Source organism: Protopterus annectens, chromosome 7.part0, assembly GCF_019279795.1.
Source record: "Protopterus annectens isolate FY-2018-M chromosome 7.part0, PAN1.0, whole genome shotgun sequence".
In the NCBI taxonomy this organism is placed as follows: domain Eukaryota; kingdom Metazoa; phylum Chordata; order Ceratodontiformes; family Protopteridae; genus Protopterus; species Protopterus annectens.
This window is the reverse complement of record NC_056739.1, coordinates 637,292,934-637,318,916: the sequence shown is the minus strand read 5'-3', so window position 1 is coordinate 637,318,916 and position 25,983 is coordinate 637,292,934. Positions and strand designations below refer to the sequence as shown.

General features: G+C 43.0%; 1 protein-coding gene across 3 annotated transcripts in view; it reads right to left on the bottom strand.

Annotated features, from left to right (window-relative positions):
- Positions 1 to 25,983, bottom strand: part of GABPB1 (GA binding protein transcription factor subunit beta 1) — a 2,781,617-nt gene that overhangs the window by 1,856,568 nt on the left and 899,066 nt on the right. For all 3 annotated transcript variants that reach the window (XM_044077209.1, XM_044077208.1, XM_044077210.1), the window contains exon 4: positions 18,677 to 18,871. In XM_044077209.1, the coding sequence (XP_043933144.1) occupies positions 18,677 to 18,871 (195 nt within the window). The remainder of the gene's footprint in view (positions 1 to 18,676; positions 18,872 to 25,983) is intronic.

Genomic DNA, 25,983 nt, shown 5'->3' with positions numbered 1-25,983 from the left:
TTCCAAGGGAAATGTCCTAAATACAGGTTAACTCCCATACACCTACAGGACAACTGCATTGTTTTCTTATGCTAACCAGTGCTAGATGTCTAGTGTCCATATTCACAGCTGGCCACTGTAGATCCAACAATGGGGAGTACTGACATCTGTGCAGTGAGGAACACCTGGCTGATGTCTCTGTAGTGCACAGTAGCACTACCACCATATACCTCAGAACCTAGCACTACCACCATATACCTCAAAACCAGACATGTGGTTCATAACACAGGTACGGACCACTCCAGGTGGTGTACCCACATACATAAAGGCCACTCACATGTACTGACTGGTACCCCCACGAAAGGCATCACAGATGAGTGATGTGCAGGACACAGTGTCACATGCTGCATTCTAACTGCAGACACCACCATGCCCTCAGACCACCAACACACAACCATACATGTTGTATGACAGATGAGTACACCACCATGTGACCCTTGACCTGTGTACTGTACTAAGCTCTACATCAACTGTAGACAGTACACATGTACTGACACAGTTGCATCATGTGTTATGCAATGCAATGATACCACTGTCTGTGACCAGGTCAGCTTTACACACACCAATGGCCCTTGGTACTTTCCATCATTAGCATATGTCTGTTGCTGTACACCAGTACACACCCTCATGTATGGATATGACATACATGTACCTGCCCTGGGTATGTACATGCCACACACACAACATACCTGTAAATAGCATAGCTGTTGTAGTCCTTTGTGCAAACAGGTGGCTACAGCCATTACACGCATGCACATGGAATGTAGGTCAATGGCTGCTGAATGCTAACAGTACATAAGGTGTGATATCAATGTTGACAGAGGTAACATCCCCTCTCTGTACTGGTCACCCATCATATCATACAACAGTCCATGTGTCATGTATGTCATTACACATATCAACCAATTGCAATGCCGACAAAGATGACCAAATGTCAGGATTGTAGGACCTACACACCTGTACACGTAGTGTTGTGCGTTTAGATAACATGTGTGTGCAGTTGATGATGTATACAGATGGCGTGTATCCTAGTACATCATGCAGTTGCAATGCAGCCTCAACATTGCCAACTGTATATGGTGATATGCTGAATGTACAGAAAGATGTTCCACAGGTATGGATAGATGTGTTGAAATAACTAAGTGGCGGGGCATCTTTGCAGATGAATGTTTGCTGTGGACAGCTCACAGGTGTGTCACAAGTGGTCCTACAATACCCTGTGTAACCGGTAAGCAATGGTTTTGTTAATTGAAGGACATAACACACAACTTAGACAGCGTTCAGGGTGACAGCGAAGGTAAATCACTTGACACCTGTTAATAGATATTATGTCCCTAGTGCATATATAAGCACTGTTGGCACAGGAAGCATCAGTACAGTTTGTAACATGTGCAATACTGCTGTGCATCTGACATACATAACATGAGCTAGGCAGGTCTGAGATTCACAGTACTGGCATGTGTGGTTGCGTGTGTATCCATATATGTCACATATTGTGGGGAATACATCTCAGTTGTTACTCACTCTCCTGTACATTAGTGTACACATCTGTACAGACTGCAATGTAGAAAGCAGGCCATAGGCAGAGGCATGCATCTCACACGTGAGGTATCTGTATGTGCATGACATAGGTGTATTAATTACTGAATGCCACAGTGTGTGTATGTAGGGCTGACTGGTCCCTGGGGTGAGGATGTATGTTACCATACTGAACTGATAAGACCCCTCCCACCATCCAGGTGATGCAGTCAACTATCCGTGTTGATGTCCCCGATCTTAGGCCATAGTGACTACCTGCACATGTGTATTCTCTGTGGCGCATCATGTAGGTGCACAGTACTGTAATGATGATTTGCACAAAGACAGAGGTCCTCATCCCACCAGTAGCAACTGTGTGCGAGTTTGTGTTACTGTGTCAGTGAAGCTGTGAGTGTGTGTGTTACAGTGTCACTGAAAACATGTGTGTCAATACTTGAGTGTGTGGGTGTAGTTGTTTGTTGGCAACCTGTCATGGGAACGTGTATTACTGATTCCCATTGAGACATCACACTTCCCACTGGCCTTTACCCTTGTAATTAGCTAGACCACTCTCTTACCTCACCACTCCATGTAACTGTACCTGTGGTGTCACCCTTTATGGATGTCACGTCTGTGGCCACAGTAGCTTAATACACAGCCATCATGGTCTTGGAACGGTAGACGTGTTTATTATGTGGGACATTCTCACTGGTATGTGGCAGCTACATGGTGCATGCTGGTCTATTCATACATACCTGTGAGTAGTCCACATTGACATATGGGACACTTAACTGCAAACATTGACATCCACCAGCACGTGCGATTAGACCTGAAGAAGGACAGCAGAACATCATGGCCAACATGCATTTACTGTTGTTACACAAGCCACATACTGTTAACAGTATTGTACACCTGTACTACATGGTATATCTGCTGCCTGTCAACAGTCCTCAACATTTGTAAACTACACGTATCATCCTAGTCTGTTCACCCTGTGCATCAGACCATATGAGCATGTCCCTGCACTGATGGTGTGGATGTCACTGCCTGTCAACAGTCCTCAACATTTGTAAACTATACGTATCATCCTAGTCTGTTCACCCTGTGCATCAGACCATATGAGCATGTCCCTGCACTGATGGTGTGGATGTCAGGGATGTGGCGCAGGCATCACCATATGCACAGGGTTTTAATGTTTTCCGGAAGCCTAGGCTGCACTGTTGTTACACAAGACACATACTGTTAACAGTATTGTACACCTGTACTACACGGCATATCTGCTGACTGTCAACAGTCCTCAACATTTGTAAACTACACGTCATCCTAGTCTGTTCACCCTGTGCATTAGACCATATGAACATGTCTCTGCACCGATGGTGTGGATGTCAGGGATGCGGCACAGGCATCATCATATGCACAAGGTGTTAATGTTTGCCAGAGGCCTAGGCTGCACCATTGGATGACATCATGTGTGTGGGTTTGGGCCTTTGATCAAATTGGGCGTGTGTGGATGTTATGCATGTGTGTGTTGTGGTGCCCTACATATGTGCCCAGTGTGTGTGTGTATGTCTGCACACAGTTCTCCATGTGTCTGGCCTACACAGGGGTATTATTGACAGCTGCAGACTGTACAGGTGAGGTTTTACAGTCCACAGTGTCCGGCCACGGACATGTGACTTGTGCCTGCCAGGGGTTGCATGGGCACTACCAGACAGAGGTGCAGATTGGGTACTGTCTGCTGTCACTAGTCCATTGGAACCGTGTCCCTGTTGGGACCGTCCCGGGCCATGTGCACGTGGCCTGCTATGTCATGGTGTGGATAGCACAGCACCAGATGCACTGCTGCTGCTACCGTCACTATGGGAGCGGGCATGTGAGGTAGCTCGAACACGTAGACCTGACACAGGTGATGTAGCAGGCCTCCATCCACATGCCCGATGCCTCACTCCTACCAGATGTTCCAACACAGACAGCTCACTATCGCGGATTGTCATGCCATGGTCAAGGACTCCAACCATGTTACCCAACCATCTATCCAAAACATCAGCAATCTGCTGTTGAGCATTTACCATTGCCTGGATGCTATTGTTTAAAGAATGGACAGCAGCCCTCTGTAGCCTCTGATCTTCTGTGTTGTGCCATTCAGCACGTGCCTGTGCCTCCATTACAGCCTGAAACATGCATCTGGTGACATCAGCTGCTGTGCTCTGTCGTGAAGGAGCATGTTGGCCAGAGGTCCTCCTACGAGCAGCACTGGCCACGTGCCTGTGTGGGGCACCACCAGTAGTTTGGCTGATACCATGGTGTGCAGGCACACCTTCCATAGCCCCCACCCTTTCCTGTTCCAATCTACCAAACACCAACTGTCCTTCTTCTATGGCCACTGGTGATGGGGTATGTGCAGGTATGGGATCTGTGTGCGGGGATGAGGTGGATATAGATGAAATGGCAACCAATGGCACAGTTTCAGCCCCTGACAACTCTGCCTGTGCCCCAATCATACATTCATCATCACTGCTAGAGTCTGTGGGGACACTAACATCTGATGTACCACAGGAGGGTAATGCAACTACATCACCTGTGAAGGCAGACAAGAACTGTACATTACAATCTATACAACAGACACAAACACACACACATGCATGTGATATGACAGAAAGCATGCAACATGCATGTGATACGGCAGATGGCATGCAGCGTAGACAATAATAGTGGTAGTTATCATACATCCCTAGGTTGCACACAACAGCATGCATGTGTCATAGCAGATTGCATGCAAATTACACAATCATAGTAGTGGTTATCATACATCCCTGTGTTACACCATGCGGACCAGCACAGGTTAACAGTACACCTGCCTGATGTGTGGCATATGACCTTGATAATCACATGTAGTAAGACGTGATCTGCTGACGTGTGCAATGACATGCATACATGTTTAACACAATGGTGTCCTGTCAAATATACAGTGGGGCAATGGTGCACCAGTTCAGTGCTGTCTGTCCACCCTACAGATATACTGCAAATTTAGCTGATGTGCATGGCCATTGCAGGGAATCATGAGGTGTCTCTAGTGCTATACAGTGTGAGTTACAGACAGGGTTCATAGCCATGACTGTGTTCCGATACAATACATATATACTGTGGAATGTGACCCACGTCACTGAGGTGTATACAGACTAAAACATGATGTGGAAGTTGTGACACAGGTCACTGATGGGTATATGGATGACACCCCTGCACATCTTCAACCATATTGCTGCAGCCTGGCAACTATGGCCAGACATGGCGAACACGTCGGTACACCATGTCCCACATGACATCTGTGTACCATACATACACACACACGAGGAGCTAGTATGGCATTTCTGTCCATCACCAGCAACGGGAATGTACTGTATCTATGGCCTGATGTGGACACTGTATAGGTGACTGCTGTCATGTTGCAACACCCTCAAGATGTTCAACACATCTTATGTGGTGGATTGATGTTACACCTACACAAGATGTGCACAGGCCTGTAGGATGTCTAGTGTTCCACATCTACATTATGACCATTATACAAAGGCCATGAACGAACCATGTGTAGCCATTGTATGACAGGGTGTACACACAAGCACAACACGTCTACTGTGCGTGTTGCTCCATGTCTCTGGCCATCCTCCATGGCCATGTGTGTACATGTGTTGTCCAAATTATTGTGATGGGCATCTATTTCACATGTCTATGTTGTCCCATATGACATATATGCTCCACTGACAACAGGGTTATGCAGATAAAGGGTGGTATGTGGGGTATGTTTTCAGGTTATGTAGGCAGTGTAGCAGTCAGGCCAATAGATGTCATGGACATGTCAAGATAGCACATCACATTGTGTGACATTCATAGCAGGGCTATGATCCACACCGGTGAAACCTGTGTGCTGGCCATACTCCAGCCCACTGAGTAGTACTGTTTGTATTCACCACATGTGTAGATCAGATCTGTTGGACGTTCCTAAAGTGAACAGCACCTCCACCATTGAATGCACAGCTGTCAACACATCTGGCAATAAAGTTTGTGAGGATTCATGTCAGTGAGATGATTCACATAGTTTGCAAGCATTGCACATGGATGGTCATTGTGATGCATTGCAGGTCCGACCTGTATATTGTGACAGGACCATACATTATGTGTACATGTTGTGAATGGCCACATGGCAGATAGAGTTGTGCATTACGGTTCCTGATAAATAATAACACTCTCACCTGCAATGGGCTGCTGTCACAGTGGAACGCCAGAGGTACCTAACTAGGAGTAACACAGCAGTATGAGCATAATCCACCCCTGTATAAAGGCTACAGGGAGCAATGTGCATAACACATCCACCAGTACATTAGACTACACTATGGCGTATGCGCATGTGTGCATACACAGAGTAGCATACTATAGTATGCAGCATGTGTGTATACATGCCTTGCATATGATGTTACATTACATACTGTACAGTGACACATGCAGCTATATGGAATATAGTTGTTATAGGTGCAGTACTGACTTACCAGGTAACTCCAGGCTCAGTGGTTGAGAGACACCCACCTCCAGAATATCAGTTAAGGCTTGTGGATGTGGTTCTGCAGGTGTCCCCAGGTTGGCCAGTAGCTCCTTGGTACTTGTGAGTGGGGGCTGGGTTTGTGGTCCACCACCTGTTGCACCTTGTTCCCTAGCGATTGCATTTGCACGCTGTTTCGCCCGTCTAATGAGGTCTGTACAGTGTCTGCGTACCTGCTGGTATGTGGAGTTGTGGCCGCCCACATCATTAACCCTCCTGCAAAGTTCCATCCACAGGGCATCCCGCTGCTGTGCATCCTGTGGCACATGGCTGAACAGGATGCCCTGATTGTCGAGTAGGTATGGGATGAGGGCCTCATCCTCCAAGCGTGTAAAAGGGGGAAGCCTTGCACATGGCATACCTGGAAGACATAATGATGGAGACAGGTCACAGTACCTCAGAGACATACAGAGCTACACCTGAATATACATGTGTATTGCATTAATTCAGTTTAAATAGCTGTATTTGCAAAATTACATGACACTGACGTGTTTGTGTCACACACGTGACACTCAATGTTGAGTGGATATTATCACCATATATGTGTGTGTGTGTGTGTGTGTGTGTGTGTGTGTGTGTGTGTGTGTCACCTGATTACACTGCTCATACTCCATGTGGCTGCTGTCTTGATGTGGGCATGTCTGTTTGCCTGTACTGGTGTTCCTACCTATCAGCACATGGCTGGATTTGTCCACATTAATGCAGTCGACATGTAACATATAAGGACTTGCACTGCCTTAACAGACATGACCTGTGACCCTGCAGACTTGCTCACATAAGGTTTTACATGTATGTGTTCTGCCATATATATCTACACGGCACTGTACAGCAATTCACCATCCTGCCATGTATCACCTGTGTTGCACATGTGATACACATGGGGCACTGGCTAGCCAGATGGTATTTGCAGGGATGGATATAGCATGTACAGTCAAAGTCAACTAGTGGGCTATATGCCATGGGCCATGTATGCATCTAGGATAAAAGGTTACCTGGCAGTAGCCGACAAGTGGGTCTGTGGGGCCAGGTGGAGCACTGCCACATTACTGATCCATGGGGTTAATGATACATATACCATGCGTTACCATGCGGTCATCACACCATGTCTGAGAGTGCAGCGATGTGCAGCTTTGACGGACAGGAATGCATAGTATGGCAGGACTATGTCAATTGTATGGGACAAGGATCTATCCAGCATGTTGTAGGTGGATGTCCATGAAGTATGTGTTCGAGATCAGGATGAGTAAGTGTAGCATGTCTGACATCACTGGGTTGGACATGGATTTATTTAGGGTACGCATCATGCTACATAGTGGAGATGGGGAACGGGAAGGCTGGTGTAGGCCATCTGCACATGGCCAATACCCCTTAAAGGAAATATGTGATCTGATATGGGTCACTTGAGTGTTTTGTATGGCTGGACAATGATCTCTATATTCATGAATGGCACCCTATCATTATTAGGGTTGCCACACATGACTCCCTGACAGGTATGGTGATGTAGCTATCACAGGAAAGACAACTGCCCAGCTGCATCCCTCACACACAAGCGTCCATTATGTTGACCGCTGCCTAGGTGGTAGTTCATGGATACAGGGTTATTAACATAGGGGTGACAATGCGAGTCAGCTATTGCTCCTAGTCATAGTCATTCGCATACTTCAATAGACAGATGCCTTCTGTTTGTCTGTCAGGTATGGACTACAATGAGGGGGAATAGAATTCATTTACCCTGACATACTGTAGCTGCCACTGGTGTGATGATCATGCATTATTCAGACACCTTCTGTAGTGTTGGTTCTGCCAGCAGTCCTGTTGTAAAACACTTCTGTGACGTAGGAATGTACATCTAGCATACCGAGTGTAGGTGGTACACAGTATAGGTGACGATGTCCTATGAACTGACAAGGTTATGATATGCAGTGTGACATCAACCATACTTTCATCTACAGCTGTACTGCTGACATCACATAAGTGATCAAGGTTCATGGCCTTCCAGACCAGAGTCAGCAGGGTAGTATTGCAGTACTTACCATTATCAGTGGTGTCTCCCCCTTTGTGGGTTGTGATATCTGTTGGTGTGCACCATTCAGTGTGTACACAACCTGACAAGGAGCTATGTTTTACATGACGTGTACGTGGAGAGCATCTTGTTTTGCCATGTGTGTATGATACAACCTGTGATGCGGGCAGGTCCCATGCAGACTGAGTGCAGTTTGTACCTGCATAGTTGTGGGTACAGGGGCCCTGTGGTGTACATGGCTATATGCTTGTGTACCTGTTGGGGGGAGGGGCCGTGTGTTTATATTATCCAAGACCCTATCTGGATTGCTTATTCATGCTAAGCACTTGTTCAGGACTTGTAAACACTACATATGCTAATAATTACTATAGCACTCAATCTTCCACATCACCTACAGGTAAGGGTGAACAGGTTTTGTACATACTTGCGTAGAGTAATGTAGGCTCTTGTACTCACTTTCGTCACTTATCTAGGTGAATGTAGTTCTATATTCAGGCATGTCCAAGAGTGAACTTCCAGTGTTCTCACCTGTCTATCTTATGAATCTGGACATCTTGAGGCAATGTACACATTGCCTCATGTGCACAGACAAGCCTCTCCGCCTACCACCCAACACTACAACCTGTGAGAGCTGCACTCATCGCGCCAAACTGGAAGTAAAGGTCTCTCCAACCAAGCCTGACCCTGACTGTCATGTGGAGAAGGTACACAGTCGCAAAACACCACACTCATCACATAAGTCTCACTGAATCTACCCCACCATTAACTGGGAAAACTAATCGTTTACCACATTAGCTCAATGGTTTCTGGAATTCATAAACACCAATGCCCTGACTCAACATATCCACACACCCACCAGGGGCAACAATATCCTAGACCTAGTCATTACCAACATGAGTGACTGGTGCTCCACACATGAAGCCAACTCCTCGATGGTCTGATCAGACAATGTGCTGAACACCGTTGATATCCACATCCCGCACCTACCCCCCATTAAGAGAACCACAGGATAATATGTCTACAAGGCCGACTACATGCTTCTTACGACAGATGTGGTGGATGTCATGACACCCATGCAGAAGGACAGTACTGTTACAACTGCTGAATCCTACACAAATGCACTCTATAAGCCCTTACAGGAGTGCATGGCTTGTACTATCCCAAACAGAACCAGGACACTATACTCATAATTAACTAAACCAATCTGGTGGTCCCCTGCCATAAACATATTGTACTACAGGAGGAAGACACTGTTGCAAATGAGAGTACAATACCATGCGTGGAGAAGATCCTTGGCCAGCCTCAGTAAGAAGGTGAGATCCCTTACAAGATCCTCCAAAGCTAGCTACGAAAACTATAATGCAACTAATACCAACAACAACCACAAAGCATTCTATAGCTATGTCACATATCTCGATGTCAACAACCAAATCTGCTCTGAGTTACAGCACAAAGGCACAAACATTACAGAAACAATTGATATTGGCAACATCCTGGCAGATCCTTCTCAAAGCTGTACACTCTAAAGGCAATATCACAGCATCCATGGGACCGGACTACATCTCAGGCTGCATTTTACATGAACTTCGGATCGTACAGTCTCCTCACCTACGCACCATGTTCAATAATAGCCTCACATCGGGCATAGTGCCCCCTGAATGGCGCACAGCAACAGTTATCCCACTCCACAAAGGTGGCGCCACAACGGACCATGGGACCTATTTCCGTATAGGCCTGACTTGCCTGGTCTGCAAGGCTATGGTGCACATCATGGATCACTGTCACAGTGACAGTGGGTACCTCCCAACCTTTGACCCCTCCCTGTTTGGCATTAAGGCCGGACCATGCCTCCTAAACCTGGTGGACTTCTTAGAGACAGTTACCAAGGCATTAGATGAGGGTAAGGAGGTCCACACAGCCTACCTAGATCTCTCATAGGCTTTCAACACCATTCCTCCTTCTGGTATTATCAACATACCCATCCGCCTGAACATTAACCAGTACATCATGTGATGGTTTGCAAAGTGGCTCACGGACAGAACTCACACAGTGGGAGTTGCATACCCTAGGTCTGACTGTATACCAGTTACAACTGGCGTCCCCCAGGGCTCAGTCCTAGGACCCCTCATGTTCGGTATATACTTCTCTGATGTACATACAAGCACAGGAGGGCTTTGGCTGAAAAGGTTTGCAGACGACTGCAAACTAGGGGACATAATTGTTTCCCCAGCTATTACAGACACCCTCTGGAAGGGTTGCACTGAGACGGATACCTGGTGTTAATATCATGGCGTCAAGCTGAATGCCTTAAAGTGCATAGTCATCCCCTTTGGATATAACTAATTACCCGCAGACTACCACATAGGTGCTAGCCCCCTACATACAGAAAAGGTAATAAGGGATCTGGAAACACCAGTAGATAGCAATCTCTCCTTCGATACCCATAATGACAAGGTGGTTAGAATATCCTTCTACATGGCCCCCCTAATCTCTAATGGGTTCGCATCCAGATCAAAGGGGCCATTGTGACTCTACACAAGTCATATTAGATCCATTAAAGGATACAACACCTCATTTGGGATATACCTTACAAGACAACTGCAACAGCTTGGAAGACCACACCAGTACCACACCAAGAGGATTACTGACCTCAAACAGATGGCCTATGCAGCCCAACCTACGAAACTCCAGCTGTACTCAGTTGCATACTGCATACTCACAGGTGATCTCTGCTTGACATACAAGGCCCATGTCCAACCCTGTATTGCTGGATATGCTCCACCTAAACAGAAGCCCCGGAGAGCCACATGCTCTAGGGACATACACCTAACCACAACGATGAGTAGGACGTGCTGGATGGATAGATTCCTGACCCGGACACTCCCTATGCTTTGGAACGTGATTCCAATGTACATCAGGCAGGGCCCCTCACGAGCACTCTTCAAGGGAAACCTTGACATGTGGATGGGAGACAGACACGTACCCCAGGGATCACTGCAGTGGCTCTGCTGGACAGAGGCACAGGGAACTATTGGCTCTGCCATTCAGAGGCATAGGGAACCAACCTATGGGGGTGGCGAAAGACAACACACACTAGCTAGGCTTACAGATCCCCTTGGTAAGACAGCCTAATACCTACCTTTGCACATATTACATGTCTTATGTGCATGGATAGTTAAATAGCTCTTCCGTTTTACTTTGCTATCATGCTATAAACTGTTGGCTCACTAAAAGGCATATGTATCCTGTTATTGTGTATTGTAAATGCCAATTGACATAACTAATGTTTGGCTACAATTACAGTAATGCTATGTAGCTTGTAATACACATCTGCCTACAATACTGTACATTACACAGTTACTGGCACAATATCCCACAATGCAAAACATACTTGCACACTGGCCCAATCTGCCACATGTTATTTTCTGTATTCCACCCATACATATGACTACAGTTACAATATATCAACATATACTATGCCCTGTTATAGAACATACTTGTTGGACCAGACTTGCCACTGACGGCTGGTGAGGAGTATTTCTGTTTAAAGCCCTTATATAGCATCCCTTGTGGTGTATGCGGTGTTTGCCTTGTGACCTACAGCAGTACACACAAATACTACAAGCATTACTATGCTCAACAATACATCACTACATGATAACTGTTTCCACTATATGGATTGCGTGCACTTTAAATACTACAGAATAGTACTATATACACAGACATACTGACTATTCTACATACCTTATCAGTAGCCTGAGGTGTTCTTAACTGTTGATTCAATCCTTTTCGGTTTGTGTTTCAATATTCTTGGTAATGCTCCGCTGGTATATATGGATGGTTTGAATGTGTGATAACACATCCTTTTCTAGTTACATATCGGTAACATGTGGTATCCTGTCCACCAATTGCTGTTCCAAAGTAGTTAACTGGATGCACACCAGCTGTGCAGCTACTCCATTAGCCAATACCATGGCAACAGTGGTGCATAAGGGAGTACTCCTTTTGGGCACTGTCCGTTTGCCTTACTTTCGAGGGAGACGGCCAAAATGTGTTACTGCGATATATTTCAACAGCTATATAGAGACACACAGAGATATATGAGCTTCATGACTCTCGTGGACTGTGTGTAATGGCTAGATGATTTAGTTCTACATGTGAGTACAGCTGTTATATTTCGGAACAGTGCTACTTATGCAGGGTTTGTTTGTACCGCATACTTCTGCAGATGTTTAAGTCTGGCAAGGACGTTTGGCCAGCTCAAGACTGTATGGCTATGCATGAACTGTTATGTGGTGTACAGTGTGCTCGCCAGACATCCTTGATTTGGTGTACAAGTGTAGTATACTGTGCTGTTACTCACTAATTGCTAACACATCCCGGTGTACGCACAACTCTCTGAAACGGGATTAGTGCAAACAAACCCTATTACATCAGCAGCTGTTCCATTGTATAACAGCAGCTATTTCACATAGGGCCATGTTAGTGTGTCACTGACAAGGTATGTTAAGGCTTCTGCAGATGTTGTACAGTGTGTGAATGATTTGTGATCTTATTACAGTTTGTATTGTAATATGTTTGGGTGTGGGGGTGATGGTGGGTGTGCTTAGCAGATGCAGGAGTGTAGGAACTGTTTTTATACATAATCGCTATGTGCGTGAGGGTTCCTTTCCTATATGAACACCTATCCTTTTGTGGACTAATACAATAGTAATTGCAGGCTGATTCATTAAGGCGCTGTTATGTGGTTCCTGTATAGCATGTAGGTGATGTTAGTCCTTGAATCTCTTCGGTAATACATCTGAATGTAATAACATGTTGCTACATGATAGCTGTGTATTTCTGTCATAGGTATTTGCAGTCATCATTGTTGTGTTGGTGACTGACCATCTTTGGCTAGGGTTGCCACCTTTCCATATGTCCATAGTGGGTCCTTTTCGGGACACACATCTGATTTTACAGGCCAACACAAACCCATGGTCAGTACAAGGGATAGAACTTTCCTTTCTTGCCTAAATATAAGCTTATTCTTGTAGCAGTTTAGTTGCTTATCCTGTTTCCTGTACCATGTAGGTATTTTAGATACAGAAATAAATATTGTATGCAACTATTACAGTACATATGGGACATAATTATGTTCTACAATCCCAGGACATTTGCCACGTTTAATATATTTGGTCAGGACACAACCGCCCAAAGAGGGAGTGTCCCTTGCAAAGTGGAACAGGTGGTAACACTATCACTGGCTCATGTCCATAGCACATATTTGTAATGGTGTATAGCATATACTCTCCATGTCCTTTGTTCATAAAGGTTGGTAGTGGCGGAATGTGTGATTGCTATGGTCTATGTTATACACATATGTGAACACTTCAACCGCTGTATACAGGAGACCTATGGACTCTCAAAACCACAGTGTTCCAACACACACAGTACCGGGACCAGACTCCCATACCCCACATTACCAACATCGACAGTAACTCGCGAAGGTAACACGAACAGGGAATACACACATGCACACACAGACACACTGTTACCCAACACATCCAAACAAACCAACCTACACAAAGTATGAGCAGGTGGCCAAGCCCCCCTACACCCCCCATGTAGGTGTCTGCGCCCCCCACACCACCCCCTACTTTAATATTCTACATCCTAGGTCACACAAACAGATGCACAAAGCTAACCCACAACCACACATTACAGTTCCCCAAGAACACACACAACACACAGAACACACACTTACACACACTACAGCCCTAAGAAACACACGTACACACAGTAACCTACCCAAACTGCAACACCAGAAGCACTGACTAACTGTCCATTAACATCGTGAGATTACACCTTGTGCATCTGGTGTTTCGGTACTGTGTTCTGCATCTGGTGTTTTGGTACTGTGTTCTTTCGGACCTTAAGCCTCGGTATTACGTACGACGGTATGTGGTAGGTATCCCCCATTTATATGTACCTCCATGGTTATGTAGATGTTGCTAACCGATCTATATATCTACATATATACATATATATGTATCTCCCCATATATCGACATATCTCTCTCTCTATATATGTATATATATATATATATATATATATATATATATATATATATATATATATATATATATATATATATATATATATATATATATATATATATATATATATATATATATATATATATATATATATATATATATATATATATATATATATATATATATATATATATATATATATATATATATATATATATATATATATATATATATATATATATATATATATATATATATATATATATATATATATATATATATATATATATATATATATATATATATATATATATATATATATATATATATATATATATATATATATATATATATATATATATATATATATATATATCATATTCATATACACCTTTCATTGTGTACATGCCGGTTTGTCCTATTTCAACACATTCCTACCTTTTGTGTTTTATCCTGTCAGTATACACGACTGCCATTGATACATCTCAGCTTAGTGGTATGTTATTGTGATGAATGTGTACATGGTTGCGTGTTCTAATCCTGGCAATGATATCTTACCTCTCAGATCAGGCACTGGTAGTGCAAGGGTGATTAACGCACATTTCAGCGGTTGTGTGTTCCACATGTATATTATTCTGTGGAGAACTACCTACATATGCAAGCTGTGTTTAAGGTATACTATGTAACATGTACACATCTGTGAAGATTCCTGTCAGGGATACTCCCCATTATTTGGAACTACATCCCTGATTACATTATACAAAACCCCTCACTGACACTCCGGGGAATCCTTGCAGAGTGGGTGGTGAACAGTAGCTACACCCCAGGGTTCCTGCAAGTGGCTCTGCTCCACAGAGGAACAGTTAGTTGATTGATGGGGTGGCGACAGCAGACACGTTTTGCCTATGCTTATGAGTGGCCTCGGCGTTTGGACATGTACCTACCTCTGTATCTATGAACCTGTACATACAGTATGGACACATGCTGATAGATTAATTTACTGTTCAGGTATTGACTTACCTTGTGCCAATGGCGGTTGTGTGTACAATAGTTGAGGGCTACCTATGTAGGATGCGCACAGTAGACCACCGGTGGAGAAGGGTGTCAGTCCATGAGTGCCTACACTGTCAGTGTGTGTGCTACAAGTTCCCTCTTTGCCAAGGCATCTGCATACTGGGCACACCTCCGTCTGCCTACCGGAGCTAGCACAGGGTGTTTGTGGTCTGAGTCCCCCTGTACCTGTGGGTCCCTTGGCAATGGTGGTGGGCTGTGAGGGCTTTCACCATTCTGTCCCTGCTGCAGCTGTTTCTGCAGGATCATATTGTGTAGCATGGCACATACTATGAATATGTGGGCACACGTACCTGGAGAGTACTGCAAGGCTCCACCAGATATGTCCAAGCAACAGAACTGTGATTTCAGCATCCCAAACGCGCACTATATGATGATTCTGGTTTCTGCGTGTGCCTCATTATGGCATTCTTGCATGGCTGTATGTGCATTTCTGATGGGAGTCATCATCCACGGTTCCAGTGCATAGCCAGCATCCCCCACCAAATGACCATATGGGATGTCCCCCCTGGCAAATACCTGATACAGCTGTGAGGCATGCCAGATGTGGGAGTCGTGATAGCTTCCAGGACTGCCAGCCCACACATCCATGATAATGCCCTGGGCATTGCACACGACCTGGCAGTTGATGGAGGGTAATCCCTTGCGGTTTATGTAGTGCCTACCCTGCTCACTGGGTGATGACTTGATGTGTATGTGTGTGCAGTCTATTGCACCCAGTACCTTCTGGTAGTCCGCCACATGGTGGAAGAGATGCATATTGCTGGCCAACTCCTCCTGCGTTCAGGGGAAGTATGTGGTAACATGGCATCCAGGAACTGGTGGAGTACCCTGGATGCTGATGCCTGTGAGATCCCCATGATATCCCCAGTTGGCCTTTGGAATGTACCTGTGGCTAGTATTCTCAAGCTTACACATACCTTTGTGTCCACTGGGATGGGTTCCCCTCTGTTACTGCTGGCTCTGAGGCATGGCCGGCACAGCTCAAGAAGTTGCTGTATGATGTCCCTGTCCACCCTGTAACGCTCTACTATCTCCAGATCATGTAGCCCCTGGTAGGTTACCCTGGGTCTGAACACTCGTCTCCTCCTCCGGTGCTTGAGATGGTTGTCAGCATCATCCTCCACACCATTGTCAGTCTCCAACACATGCTTGTGAATCAAAGCTATGGCAGCCACTAACATATACATATTAAAAGTTCCCCATCTATATACACCAATGGTGCAGAGTGTCTGGGAATACACAAGTGTGTGTGTGGGGCTTTCACACCTTATACTATTGTGTAATGGATGATGCTTGTGCAATTGGGTGTGTTTGTGCTATTCCAGCTGCAGGGTATCTTAATTATTAGGTTTACAGCAGGTACTGCTATTGTGGGGCCTTTGGTGTTGACTTACGCTTGTCTGCCGTGATTCATCTATTGCCCTTTATTTTTAACCCGATTCACCTCCCATTGTCAGGCATGCATCCCGCTGCCACCTTTCTTGTTTTGTGCTTCCACAACCCAGGATTGTGTTGGGAAATGTGTTATGTAGCTTATCTACAGCAAGTTTGCTTTGTTCTGCTGTGACAGTTCTCTTTTCTTTGCTGTACGGCACCTTCCCTTTCCTGTTCTGCAGGTAGTTGCTAGCAGCCTTGTTAGCTGTTGTCTATGGCCCACTGTGAGTTTCTAGGTGTTAATTACTCATTTGTACTCCAATTACCATGCTGCAGCATTTCCTTATTGTCTTCCTGTATCCTTCCTGTTTCAGCTGTGGTGCACGCCGCGCAGATCCGTTTACCGGGTTTCGTGTGCGTTTTCATCCACGTTCACATGCATTTTCGGTTACCTTGTGTAAGCAAAGCTATGGCTATTTCCATATCCCTATCCTGCGGCTTTGCTTAGCAACACGCAGCACAGATTAGCAATGATCCAATGTGCTTAGAACTACGGTGGCACACTCCTCTCTTGATGTCATGTTTACCTCCAGGCCACTCCTCGGTGTTGTAATGCTACGCCGTGTGGTACATCCTTACGCCGGCGGGACGTTTGCGATTCAGTATTACTTGACTTATTTGTATGGCATTGACTGTAATTCCTAGTTACTGCATGAACACTGTCACAGACCCTTAGCAACCCTTGCGCCATGGTTGTGATGTAGCATGCGTGCCATTGTCTATTATTGGGATATCATGAATTGAGTTACATTACAGTTTTATGACATCTAAATATATTTTCCTTATGATACCGTTTGTGCACCAATGCACTGCGGTTTTACTTTGCGTTGGTGTGGCCATGAAATTAAATGTTATTTTTTATATGTTGTGCATGTTGTTTTATGCCATTGGCTATATATTTAGCTATTGGCATATATTAACATTATAATACGTAAGTTTGGTCCGCTTTCATGGCTCCGATTGTATGTCTGACAACATGTAAACCTTTTTTTTTTGGTTTACATTTCTACATGCTTACACTACGCCTGCACGACTTTATGAATTGCTATATACCTTCATTTGCATGCTACATGCTGCGCATGGGGTAATTAGCATACCTGTGCCGGGAGCTGCGCAGCTCTGGTGTACGCTGGTAGTGCATGTGGAAACAGCTCTTACCTGAATTGCTCGACGGCCATATTTGGAGCTAGATCGCCGGCGCTACTCCGGCGTATGGCACAAGTTTCATGAATCCTGGGGATTATCTTGGAACCTATCAATAATGGCATGTTTTGCATATTATTCTTAAGACCTTTATGCTGATCTTGAGAAAAAGAAGACCATCTGAACATTCGAGATTAAGAAAAGGATGTAAGAGAAGACACTGAAGAATTGCAATCTGTTATTTATCTGATAGTTAACCTAGCTTAACTTGCTCTGTTACAGGTAGCAGTAACAGTTTGACTGCTTTTATTCTTGAACAGTACAGTGTTGTGAAGCTCCTTGGAATTTTGCTCTTTCAGATTAATTTATTTCATATTAAAATCACATTTAATCTCTAATACTTCTCTTTCCTGAAGTAATGAATTACAGGACTGAAAAAACAGTGAACTGTAAAAAACAAACTGAAATATATTGCTCCCTGTCATATATTTTCTGAAATGCACTAATGCGGAAAGGTGGAGTTGAACCGTTAAGTAGAACTTTCTTCAGTAATTACTGTTTTTATATAATTGACATTTCTCAAAACTATTAACAGTCTCAGAGTCAGATTGCAAAGAGGAATAAATTTAACAGGTAAAGTAGTAATAATGTACACAGATGCACATACAAATACACCAGCATCTATTTACCTTTCTATATATATATATATATATATATATATATATATATGTATGTATATATATATATATATATATATATATATATATATATATATATATAGCATAATTCAAGATGATTTAAAGCTTTTAGAATTACCTGCAAAATGTCTGCCAATTCATCATTTCCATTGTCTACTGCAATGTCTAGGGCAGTTTTGCCAAATTTACTCTGCGCGTGAACATCAGCACCATATTTTATTAATAATTCAACCACTTCCTGGTGACCATGTTCGGTAGCCCAATGTAAAGCTGTCATCTTCAGCATATCCTTTGCATTGACATCAGCAGCATGCTGAAAACAGACATCATAAATGACTCATTAGCATAAGCAAAAAGGATGTTTCATTTCCAATAATGTAAGTCTCTTGTGACTGCAATTCAAACTTTCTGCTTACCAACTGTAAGCCAAGGTCATTATGCTCTTACTTTCTACTATAAAAAATATTCTACTTACTTGTTAGGGGTTTTCTTCCCAGGCTGATATTCAAGACAGGCCTCAAGCCAGAGGGCAATCTGACTAGCAAAAACCTGTATAAATGTATTTATTTAATAAATGTATATTATTTATTTCGACTCTGCCAAAACTCTCTCTAAACTCCAAGACCTTACACAACAATCCTTGTTCTCAACTGAAACATGACTAAATAATTCACAACAATGTCTAAACTCAGTCTCACCTGCAGAAGTACAGGATTTAGTTATAGTGATAAGTGATTTCTCTCCAATATGTAAAATTCTACAAGGACAGCAGTGTTGTATTTGGTTAAGGGACTGGCAATTTTCTGACTTTAGAAGTCTGTGCATTGTAGTTAGCTGATAAAAAGCTGAGTGACGTGGTAGCTCTAATGAGTTTAATTCTCTGGCTGCAAGGCAGTGGTATGTTTTGTTGTTATTGTTTACAGGAAGTTTGGATATTTTATTAGACTATTGCTTAACTTTGGATAGCAATGACACTTTTAAGATTAGTGAAAACTAGAACAGAATAGAAGAAGATGACTGTAAGAAAGCAGAGGCTATAGATCTTCTGCTATGTCAGTGAGGTAGGTTTTTATTGTGTTGTGTTTACCTATATTTTGATGATTTCTTTTTTTCCACATGTGATACATGGCAGTCAACTTTCAGCAGGTCAGTTATGATGATACTCTTTCCATTTATGTAGTCTACTTCTGCTATTATGGTGTTTTTGTCAGAGGAGATAGTGAATACTGCTGTGGTTGGTACAGTGCTGCAGCAGATAGCATTGTCACCTCACAGCAAGAGGTTCTCCGGCTCAATTCTCAGTTGCGGTGCCTTCTGTATGGAGTCTGCATGTCCTCTCTGTGTTCACATGGGTTTCGTCCGGGTGCTCCGGTTTCCTCCCATATTCCAAGGACATGCTGCAGGTGGATTGGACACTCTAAATTGGTCCTAGGTATGAGTGTGTGCATGTGTGTGACTTCTGAGGAAGGTTGGGCGCCAGGTTTGCAACTTGACATCATAAAATTCTACTGCCACTCGTTCTGCGGACCAATGATCCATTGTGGTGACCCCTAGCAGGAGCAGCTGAAAAGAAGAAGAAGAAAGTGAATAGTGTGGTATTGACAGAGATGTCTTCTGAGGTAAAGAACAGCCATTTGTTTTACCTTAGCTATATAGGTTATATCCCGTCTAGGATATAACAGCCATTCAGCTTCCAAAGCTTTAGAGCACCAATTCCAGTGCCCAAATTATCATTCAGTTGAAGCTGAGCTGACCAAAAAAAAAAAAAAAAAAAAAAAAAAAACAGGTTTGGATGCCAAGCCCTTCAGGGCTTTCATGCCAACAGAGAGAGGGAGGCTGAGCTCTAAAACGCCAATCCTAGGAACAACAAAAAATAAGAATTTACATCCTGGCATAAACAAAAAAACACAGGGGGCGGAGGGAGGGAGAGGCTGCTGCAGCAGTGACTATTCAAACATCTACTGTTATGGTAAGTTTACTTACACAACTGCATTATACTCATCATAATGACCAGTAGCCTTAGCTATACTGACAGATTACCCTACCTTACTACATTTGGGAGGTGGAAGGATAAGAGTCCAGAAGCCCCCTTGAAAATGGCCCAAGCAAAGTCTGATCTAGACCTAGAGAAGGAATCAAACTTATAGTATTTTATAGAAGTATATACAGAGGACCAAGATGCTACTTCTAGAACACTGTAAAATAAAGATAAAAATATAAAGCAGACCAATACGGCTATAAAATAAAAGATTTAATGTACAAAGTTAGCGCTTTCAAAACAAAACTGCTGCCTCATCAGACTTACAATAAAAACAGTCAAGACAACCATTTATATATAAAAAAAATGACATGACATATCTAATTGAAAAATTCAATGAGGTAATTTATCTTTATTTTGCTGTTTCTTGTGTATTTTGTCAACCTTAACTGGGCAGTGGAACATTTTTATTTCTACATTACTTTGTTTGTGTGTTATACTGCTCAGTCATGGCAGAAGGCGTAAAAGTGGATTTAGCTTATAATGCACATAAAACCTTGAATCGCTTCATGGAACGCCTCTCTCGGATGTTAGTGGTGGATCATAATCCACTAGTGGCCCTATGTCCTTCTAATGAACTGGAAACAGAGGTACATAGCTCTCAACAGTTTTTAACAGCTAAGAGAGACTTGGAAGATAATGTATTTAAACATAAGCAGCTGCAATGGCAGCGGTTACATATGGAAGCAAATCTAATACACAAAGTTGTCCCCTGTGGTCTTAGAGTATTAAGAATACAAATATATGGGGACAGCCACCCATAACTTCTTAAGCGCTGGCAGTCCCTTAATCTTCAGCTAAGTTTTGACTACATCCATTTGCTGATTGATTACTTTAAACCTGCAGAATTGCAGTTACAAGATGCGATCAGGAAGCTACAGGCTGACATCAATACTCATTCTGGCTCTGAGTTATGCAGAACTATTATTGATATGGTGTAAGATAATGTCTCTACTTTTGAAAGTTGACTCCAAATGACTAAATGCAGGAAATTACTTATGGACATGGCAGATTTTAACAAAGGACATGTTTTTTCCTGGCCCCGTGAAACAGCCTCTAGAATGGTTAGCACTGAGAATTCTAACAGTGCTGGTGTGATGTCATCAGAAATACACAGAATTGTGAATGCAGAAACGTCTGTAACAAAAGAGCGAGTTTCTCCAGTTTTAACATCTGTTAATGTGACAACGGTAGATACTAACAATTCAGCGTCTACCTCTAAGTCAGACATTTCAGCCAACGGAACTAAAATTCCTGCTTTTTCCCTCAATGAACCACTTCCAGTCTATCAGGATTTTCAGAAAGGGAGATCGAGGAGCAGACTGCAAAGAAGAGGGTGAGTGAGGTCAAAATCACGCAACAGTACGAGAATGCGGAACAGGAATGTGGTAACTTAATTTTTAATATCTCACTGCATACCCTCTCTACAGATGAGATAAGACTCCTAAGAGTCAAAGGGCTATCATTTATACCTGCTCACAAGGCTGTTTTATCTGATGTTATCGACCTAAAAATGTTTGCATGCAATGTTAGTTTAAAGTATTTATTCAAAAATAATGTAAGCAGTGGTATAAACACACTTTAGAAACTGTATTTTCACACCTGAGATAAATCCAGTAGTTGAAGCCTTTACCAGGTTATGTGAACATGAGGGAGAATTCTATATTTGACTCTAAGGCATCATTTTATAAATTAACAACAGGTCAACACTGCACTTAAGGAACTTCAAAGAAATACTGCTATAGAAATATGACCCGCAGATAAAGGAGGCAGGGTCGTTATTATGGACAGAGATGATTATGTAAGCAGAATGAATGAGATGTTATCAGATACTGAGACTTATAAATTGATTCATAAGTTTCAAGTTGATGGTATCATAAAAAGGGTGGATTTCTTGTTATATGATCTGCTTATGACTGAAGTGATTAGTCAAGACTTACATGAGTTTTTTTGTGTGGAACATCCTTTGGTACCACTCCTCTATGGGTTACCTAAAGTGCACAAAATTATTGATAATCCACCTATGCAACCGATTGTGTTGAGTAGGGGTTGGGTTGAATCCCTCTCGATTTTTGTGGAAAGACAATTACATCCTTTATTGGATGAAGTATCCAGTGTGTTAAAGGACAGTAAAACATTTTTGAGTGATTTATACTCATGGCCCAATATGTTTGTGGATAAATCTGGACTTCTTTTAGTGACTCCAGATATAACTTCACTTTTTACAGTTATACCGAATGACCTAGGTATAGAATATATAAGATGTTTTTTAACCCTGGTAGGTAAGTTCTCTAACAGTAAAGTATATTTGATTTGTACCTTGTTGGAACTCATACTTGAAAATAACATTTTTATTTTTCATGACAAGTTCTTTTTACAGAAACTGGGAGTGGCAATGGGAACTGTCTGCGCCATTTCATATGCCAACATGGTATTGGTATTCTGGGAACATGAATTTGTGCATAACAACAATCCCTTTATTAGTAATTTATGTTACAACAAATGATTTGTTGATGATCTTTTTGTTGTTTGGAGGGGGACAGCTGAATCGTTGAGTAAATTTATTGAATATTTGGACTCAACTATGACATTTCTTAGGTTTTCTTACCAGTACTCAGAGTCCAGTATTAACTTTTTGGATGTATGTTTTAGAATGGATGACCTTAAGAATTTTAGTACAGCTATTTATAAAAAAACATGCAGACATAATTTATTGCACAAATCGAGTATGCACCCGTGACACATACCCAAAAATGTGCTTAAAGGCCAATTTTTATGAACTAGGAGATTGCATGACAAGGAAGATGAAGTCCAGGCTGTGCTATGTCAGATGGCTTGCGACTTTATTGAAGCAATTAGTTTACCCCTAAGGGCAATACAGTAGGATTCCTAATAAGTGTTTCAAGTGACTGTCCCTCACCAGTGTCTGTGCTAAGGATTGAGACTCCATGATCACTGGCCCAGTGGAACGTCACATTTCTTCCAAGTGATAACCCTTCTATCAAACCTCAGCACTGGGATTAGAAAGGACAATGGGTGATGGTGCTACGACCAAATAAACTTCAGATAACATTGTACCTTTCTCATAGGCTTATAGTTTCCTAGGTTTATACTAGGTTAATGACCACCAGGCTGTTTATAAGCCTAGCCATGCAACCCAACCCATTTTTTCCCTGTGTACCTTGGAGGCCTATAGTGGGACATGTAGGTAGCTAAGGGTTATGTGTGTGTGTGTGTGTGTTGGAGTTTATGTTAGTTGGGGATTAATGTACTTACTGTCAACCTCTGACTCTGTGATTACCCATCCAATGATCAAGGTTTTTTTGAATAGGGTCAGGGATGAACTCTGCTTCATGTAGATGGGAAGCTTATTCCATAATGCAAGGATCCTTTGAGACATATAACAATCTCTCCTGCATGTTCTATTTATGTTGATGGAAAATTCAGGTCCCTAGGTCTTGCATTTTTGGGGCTGTTTGTTTTACGGATGTGCAAGAGATCTGCAAGAGTTGGATCTGAGGATATCTTATATGCCCCAGAGAGGGCTTTAAGATGATCTGCATAGGACAGGATATTCATACCCTGAATTCTCCTGGTGAGGAACCTTTAAAGGGGTTCCATTTGTTGCAAGTGCCGGGTTAGGTACATGCCAAAGGGGCAATTTCGTCAATGGTGGGTCTGATAAGGGCTGGGTAGAGTGGTACTATAAGTTTCCTGGACCTGGATATCACACCCTTGCTTATGAGTTGGCCAATATAGGATGATTTTTGTACTGTCTTGGCTACATCTTCGTCGAAGGCCAGATTACTGTCTACATATGTTCCCAGATCCCCATCTACCAGGTCAAGTCTTAAAGGGTGTTTATCGATGGAATAATTAGCTTGGGTGGATGATTTCCCAAAGGGCACTATAATGCATTTCTTCACATTGAGTTTTAATCTGTGGCTTTACTACCAATCAGTTGTTTGTGTTAGACCCTCTTGTAGGATGCTGGTATCATGGGAGTAATCAATTGACAGTCATCTGCGAACTTGGAGAGTCAGAAGCCTTTAACATTAGCCTTGACTTTTGGAGAGGAAATGCCAAACAGAAACAGGTCCAAGGTCCAACACAGAGTCCTGGGGTACTCCACTGGTGGTCTGTCTCCTGGTGAAGGTGGTCTCACCAATCCTGACTTCTTGGGTCATATGTGTGAGCCAGCCAGCAATCCAGTGAGTTATGTAAGGATTTATGCCTAGTTCTGAGAATTTGTCAATAATACTTGAGTGGGATATTGTATCAAATGCCATGGCCAGGTCAAGGCAGGTGGAATGCACAATTTTCTCCTGATCCATATCCTTGGTGACCCTCTCAAAGAAGTCTACCAAGCTGAGTATGCACAACCTTCTCTTAAAGCAAACATTATAGAGTCTCTGTAGGTTGTCAATGTCCTTGTTGATCATTTCCATGACAATTTATTCCATGGCTTTGCACATTAGACTTGTCAGACTCTTCCTGGGGTCAGCTGATGGTACACCACCCTTAACAAGAAAGATGACCATTGTAACCCTCCATTCATCCAGCATGTAAACAGTTTTGAGGCTGTAGATGAACAGTGCCTGAAGTGGTCCTGCTATGTCATGATCTAGGCTACTTACGAGGCATCTGAGGATATTATTGGGGCCCAATGAAGTACTGTTTTGGGCCTTAGAGAGCACTGCCATGACCTGCTGGGGAGATATGCTAGAAAGGATTTCAGGGGCAGTAGTGGGAAGGGAGTGGGGAACAAAGTTAGAGCTAAATTTATCAGCCAATAGATTTATTATGTCATCCTGGCCAATGAAGGTTGTGGCATTTATGACCAGTTCTGCACACTGCAGTGTGTTACCTTGAAGGTACCCGACATAGCTGAAGAAGGCTTTGTGATTGTCCTTAGCCTGGGAGGCTATCCTGACCTCAAAATTGGCCTTGTTGGACTTGTAGACTTCTTAGTTTCTTGTTTAGCTGATTCAGAGAACTCTTGTCTCTATGAGAATTGCTCTTTCTGATTTTGGCCATGACTTTTTTCTTTTGTTGTATAACTTGTTAAGGTACAGGGGGTTGTTTTTGGTGTTTGATTTGAGCCTACTTTTAGTAGGTATGATAGTCTCAATGCAATCATTTACATGTTCGCACAGTGTTTCAGTGAATAATTCTGGATAGGTAGCTGTGTTCTTGGGGTTTGGGAAGCCATGACGTTTGACAAACTATCACTTAATAGGATATAGTTTACCTTAGAATGGTTCCCAACTGTCACAGGTTTAGTTGGGTTTTCTGGGTTGATTTTTATTTCAAAGGAAACATCTTTGTAATCTGTTCTCACCATACAGGACATGACACAGGGGAGGGTGCAATGCTCTCCCATGTTG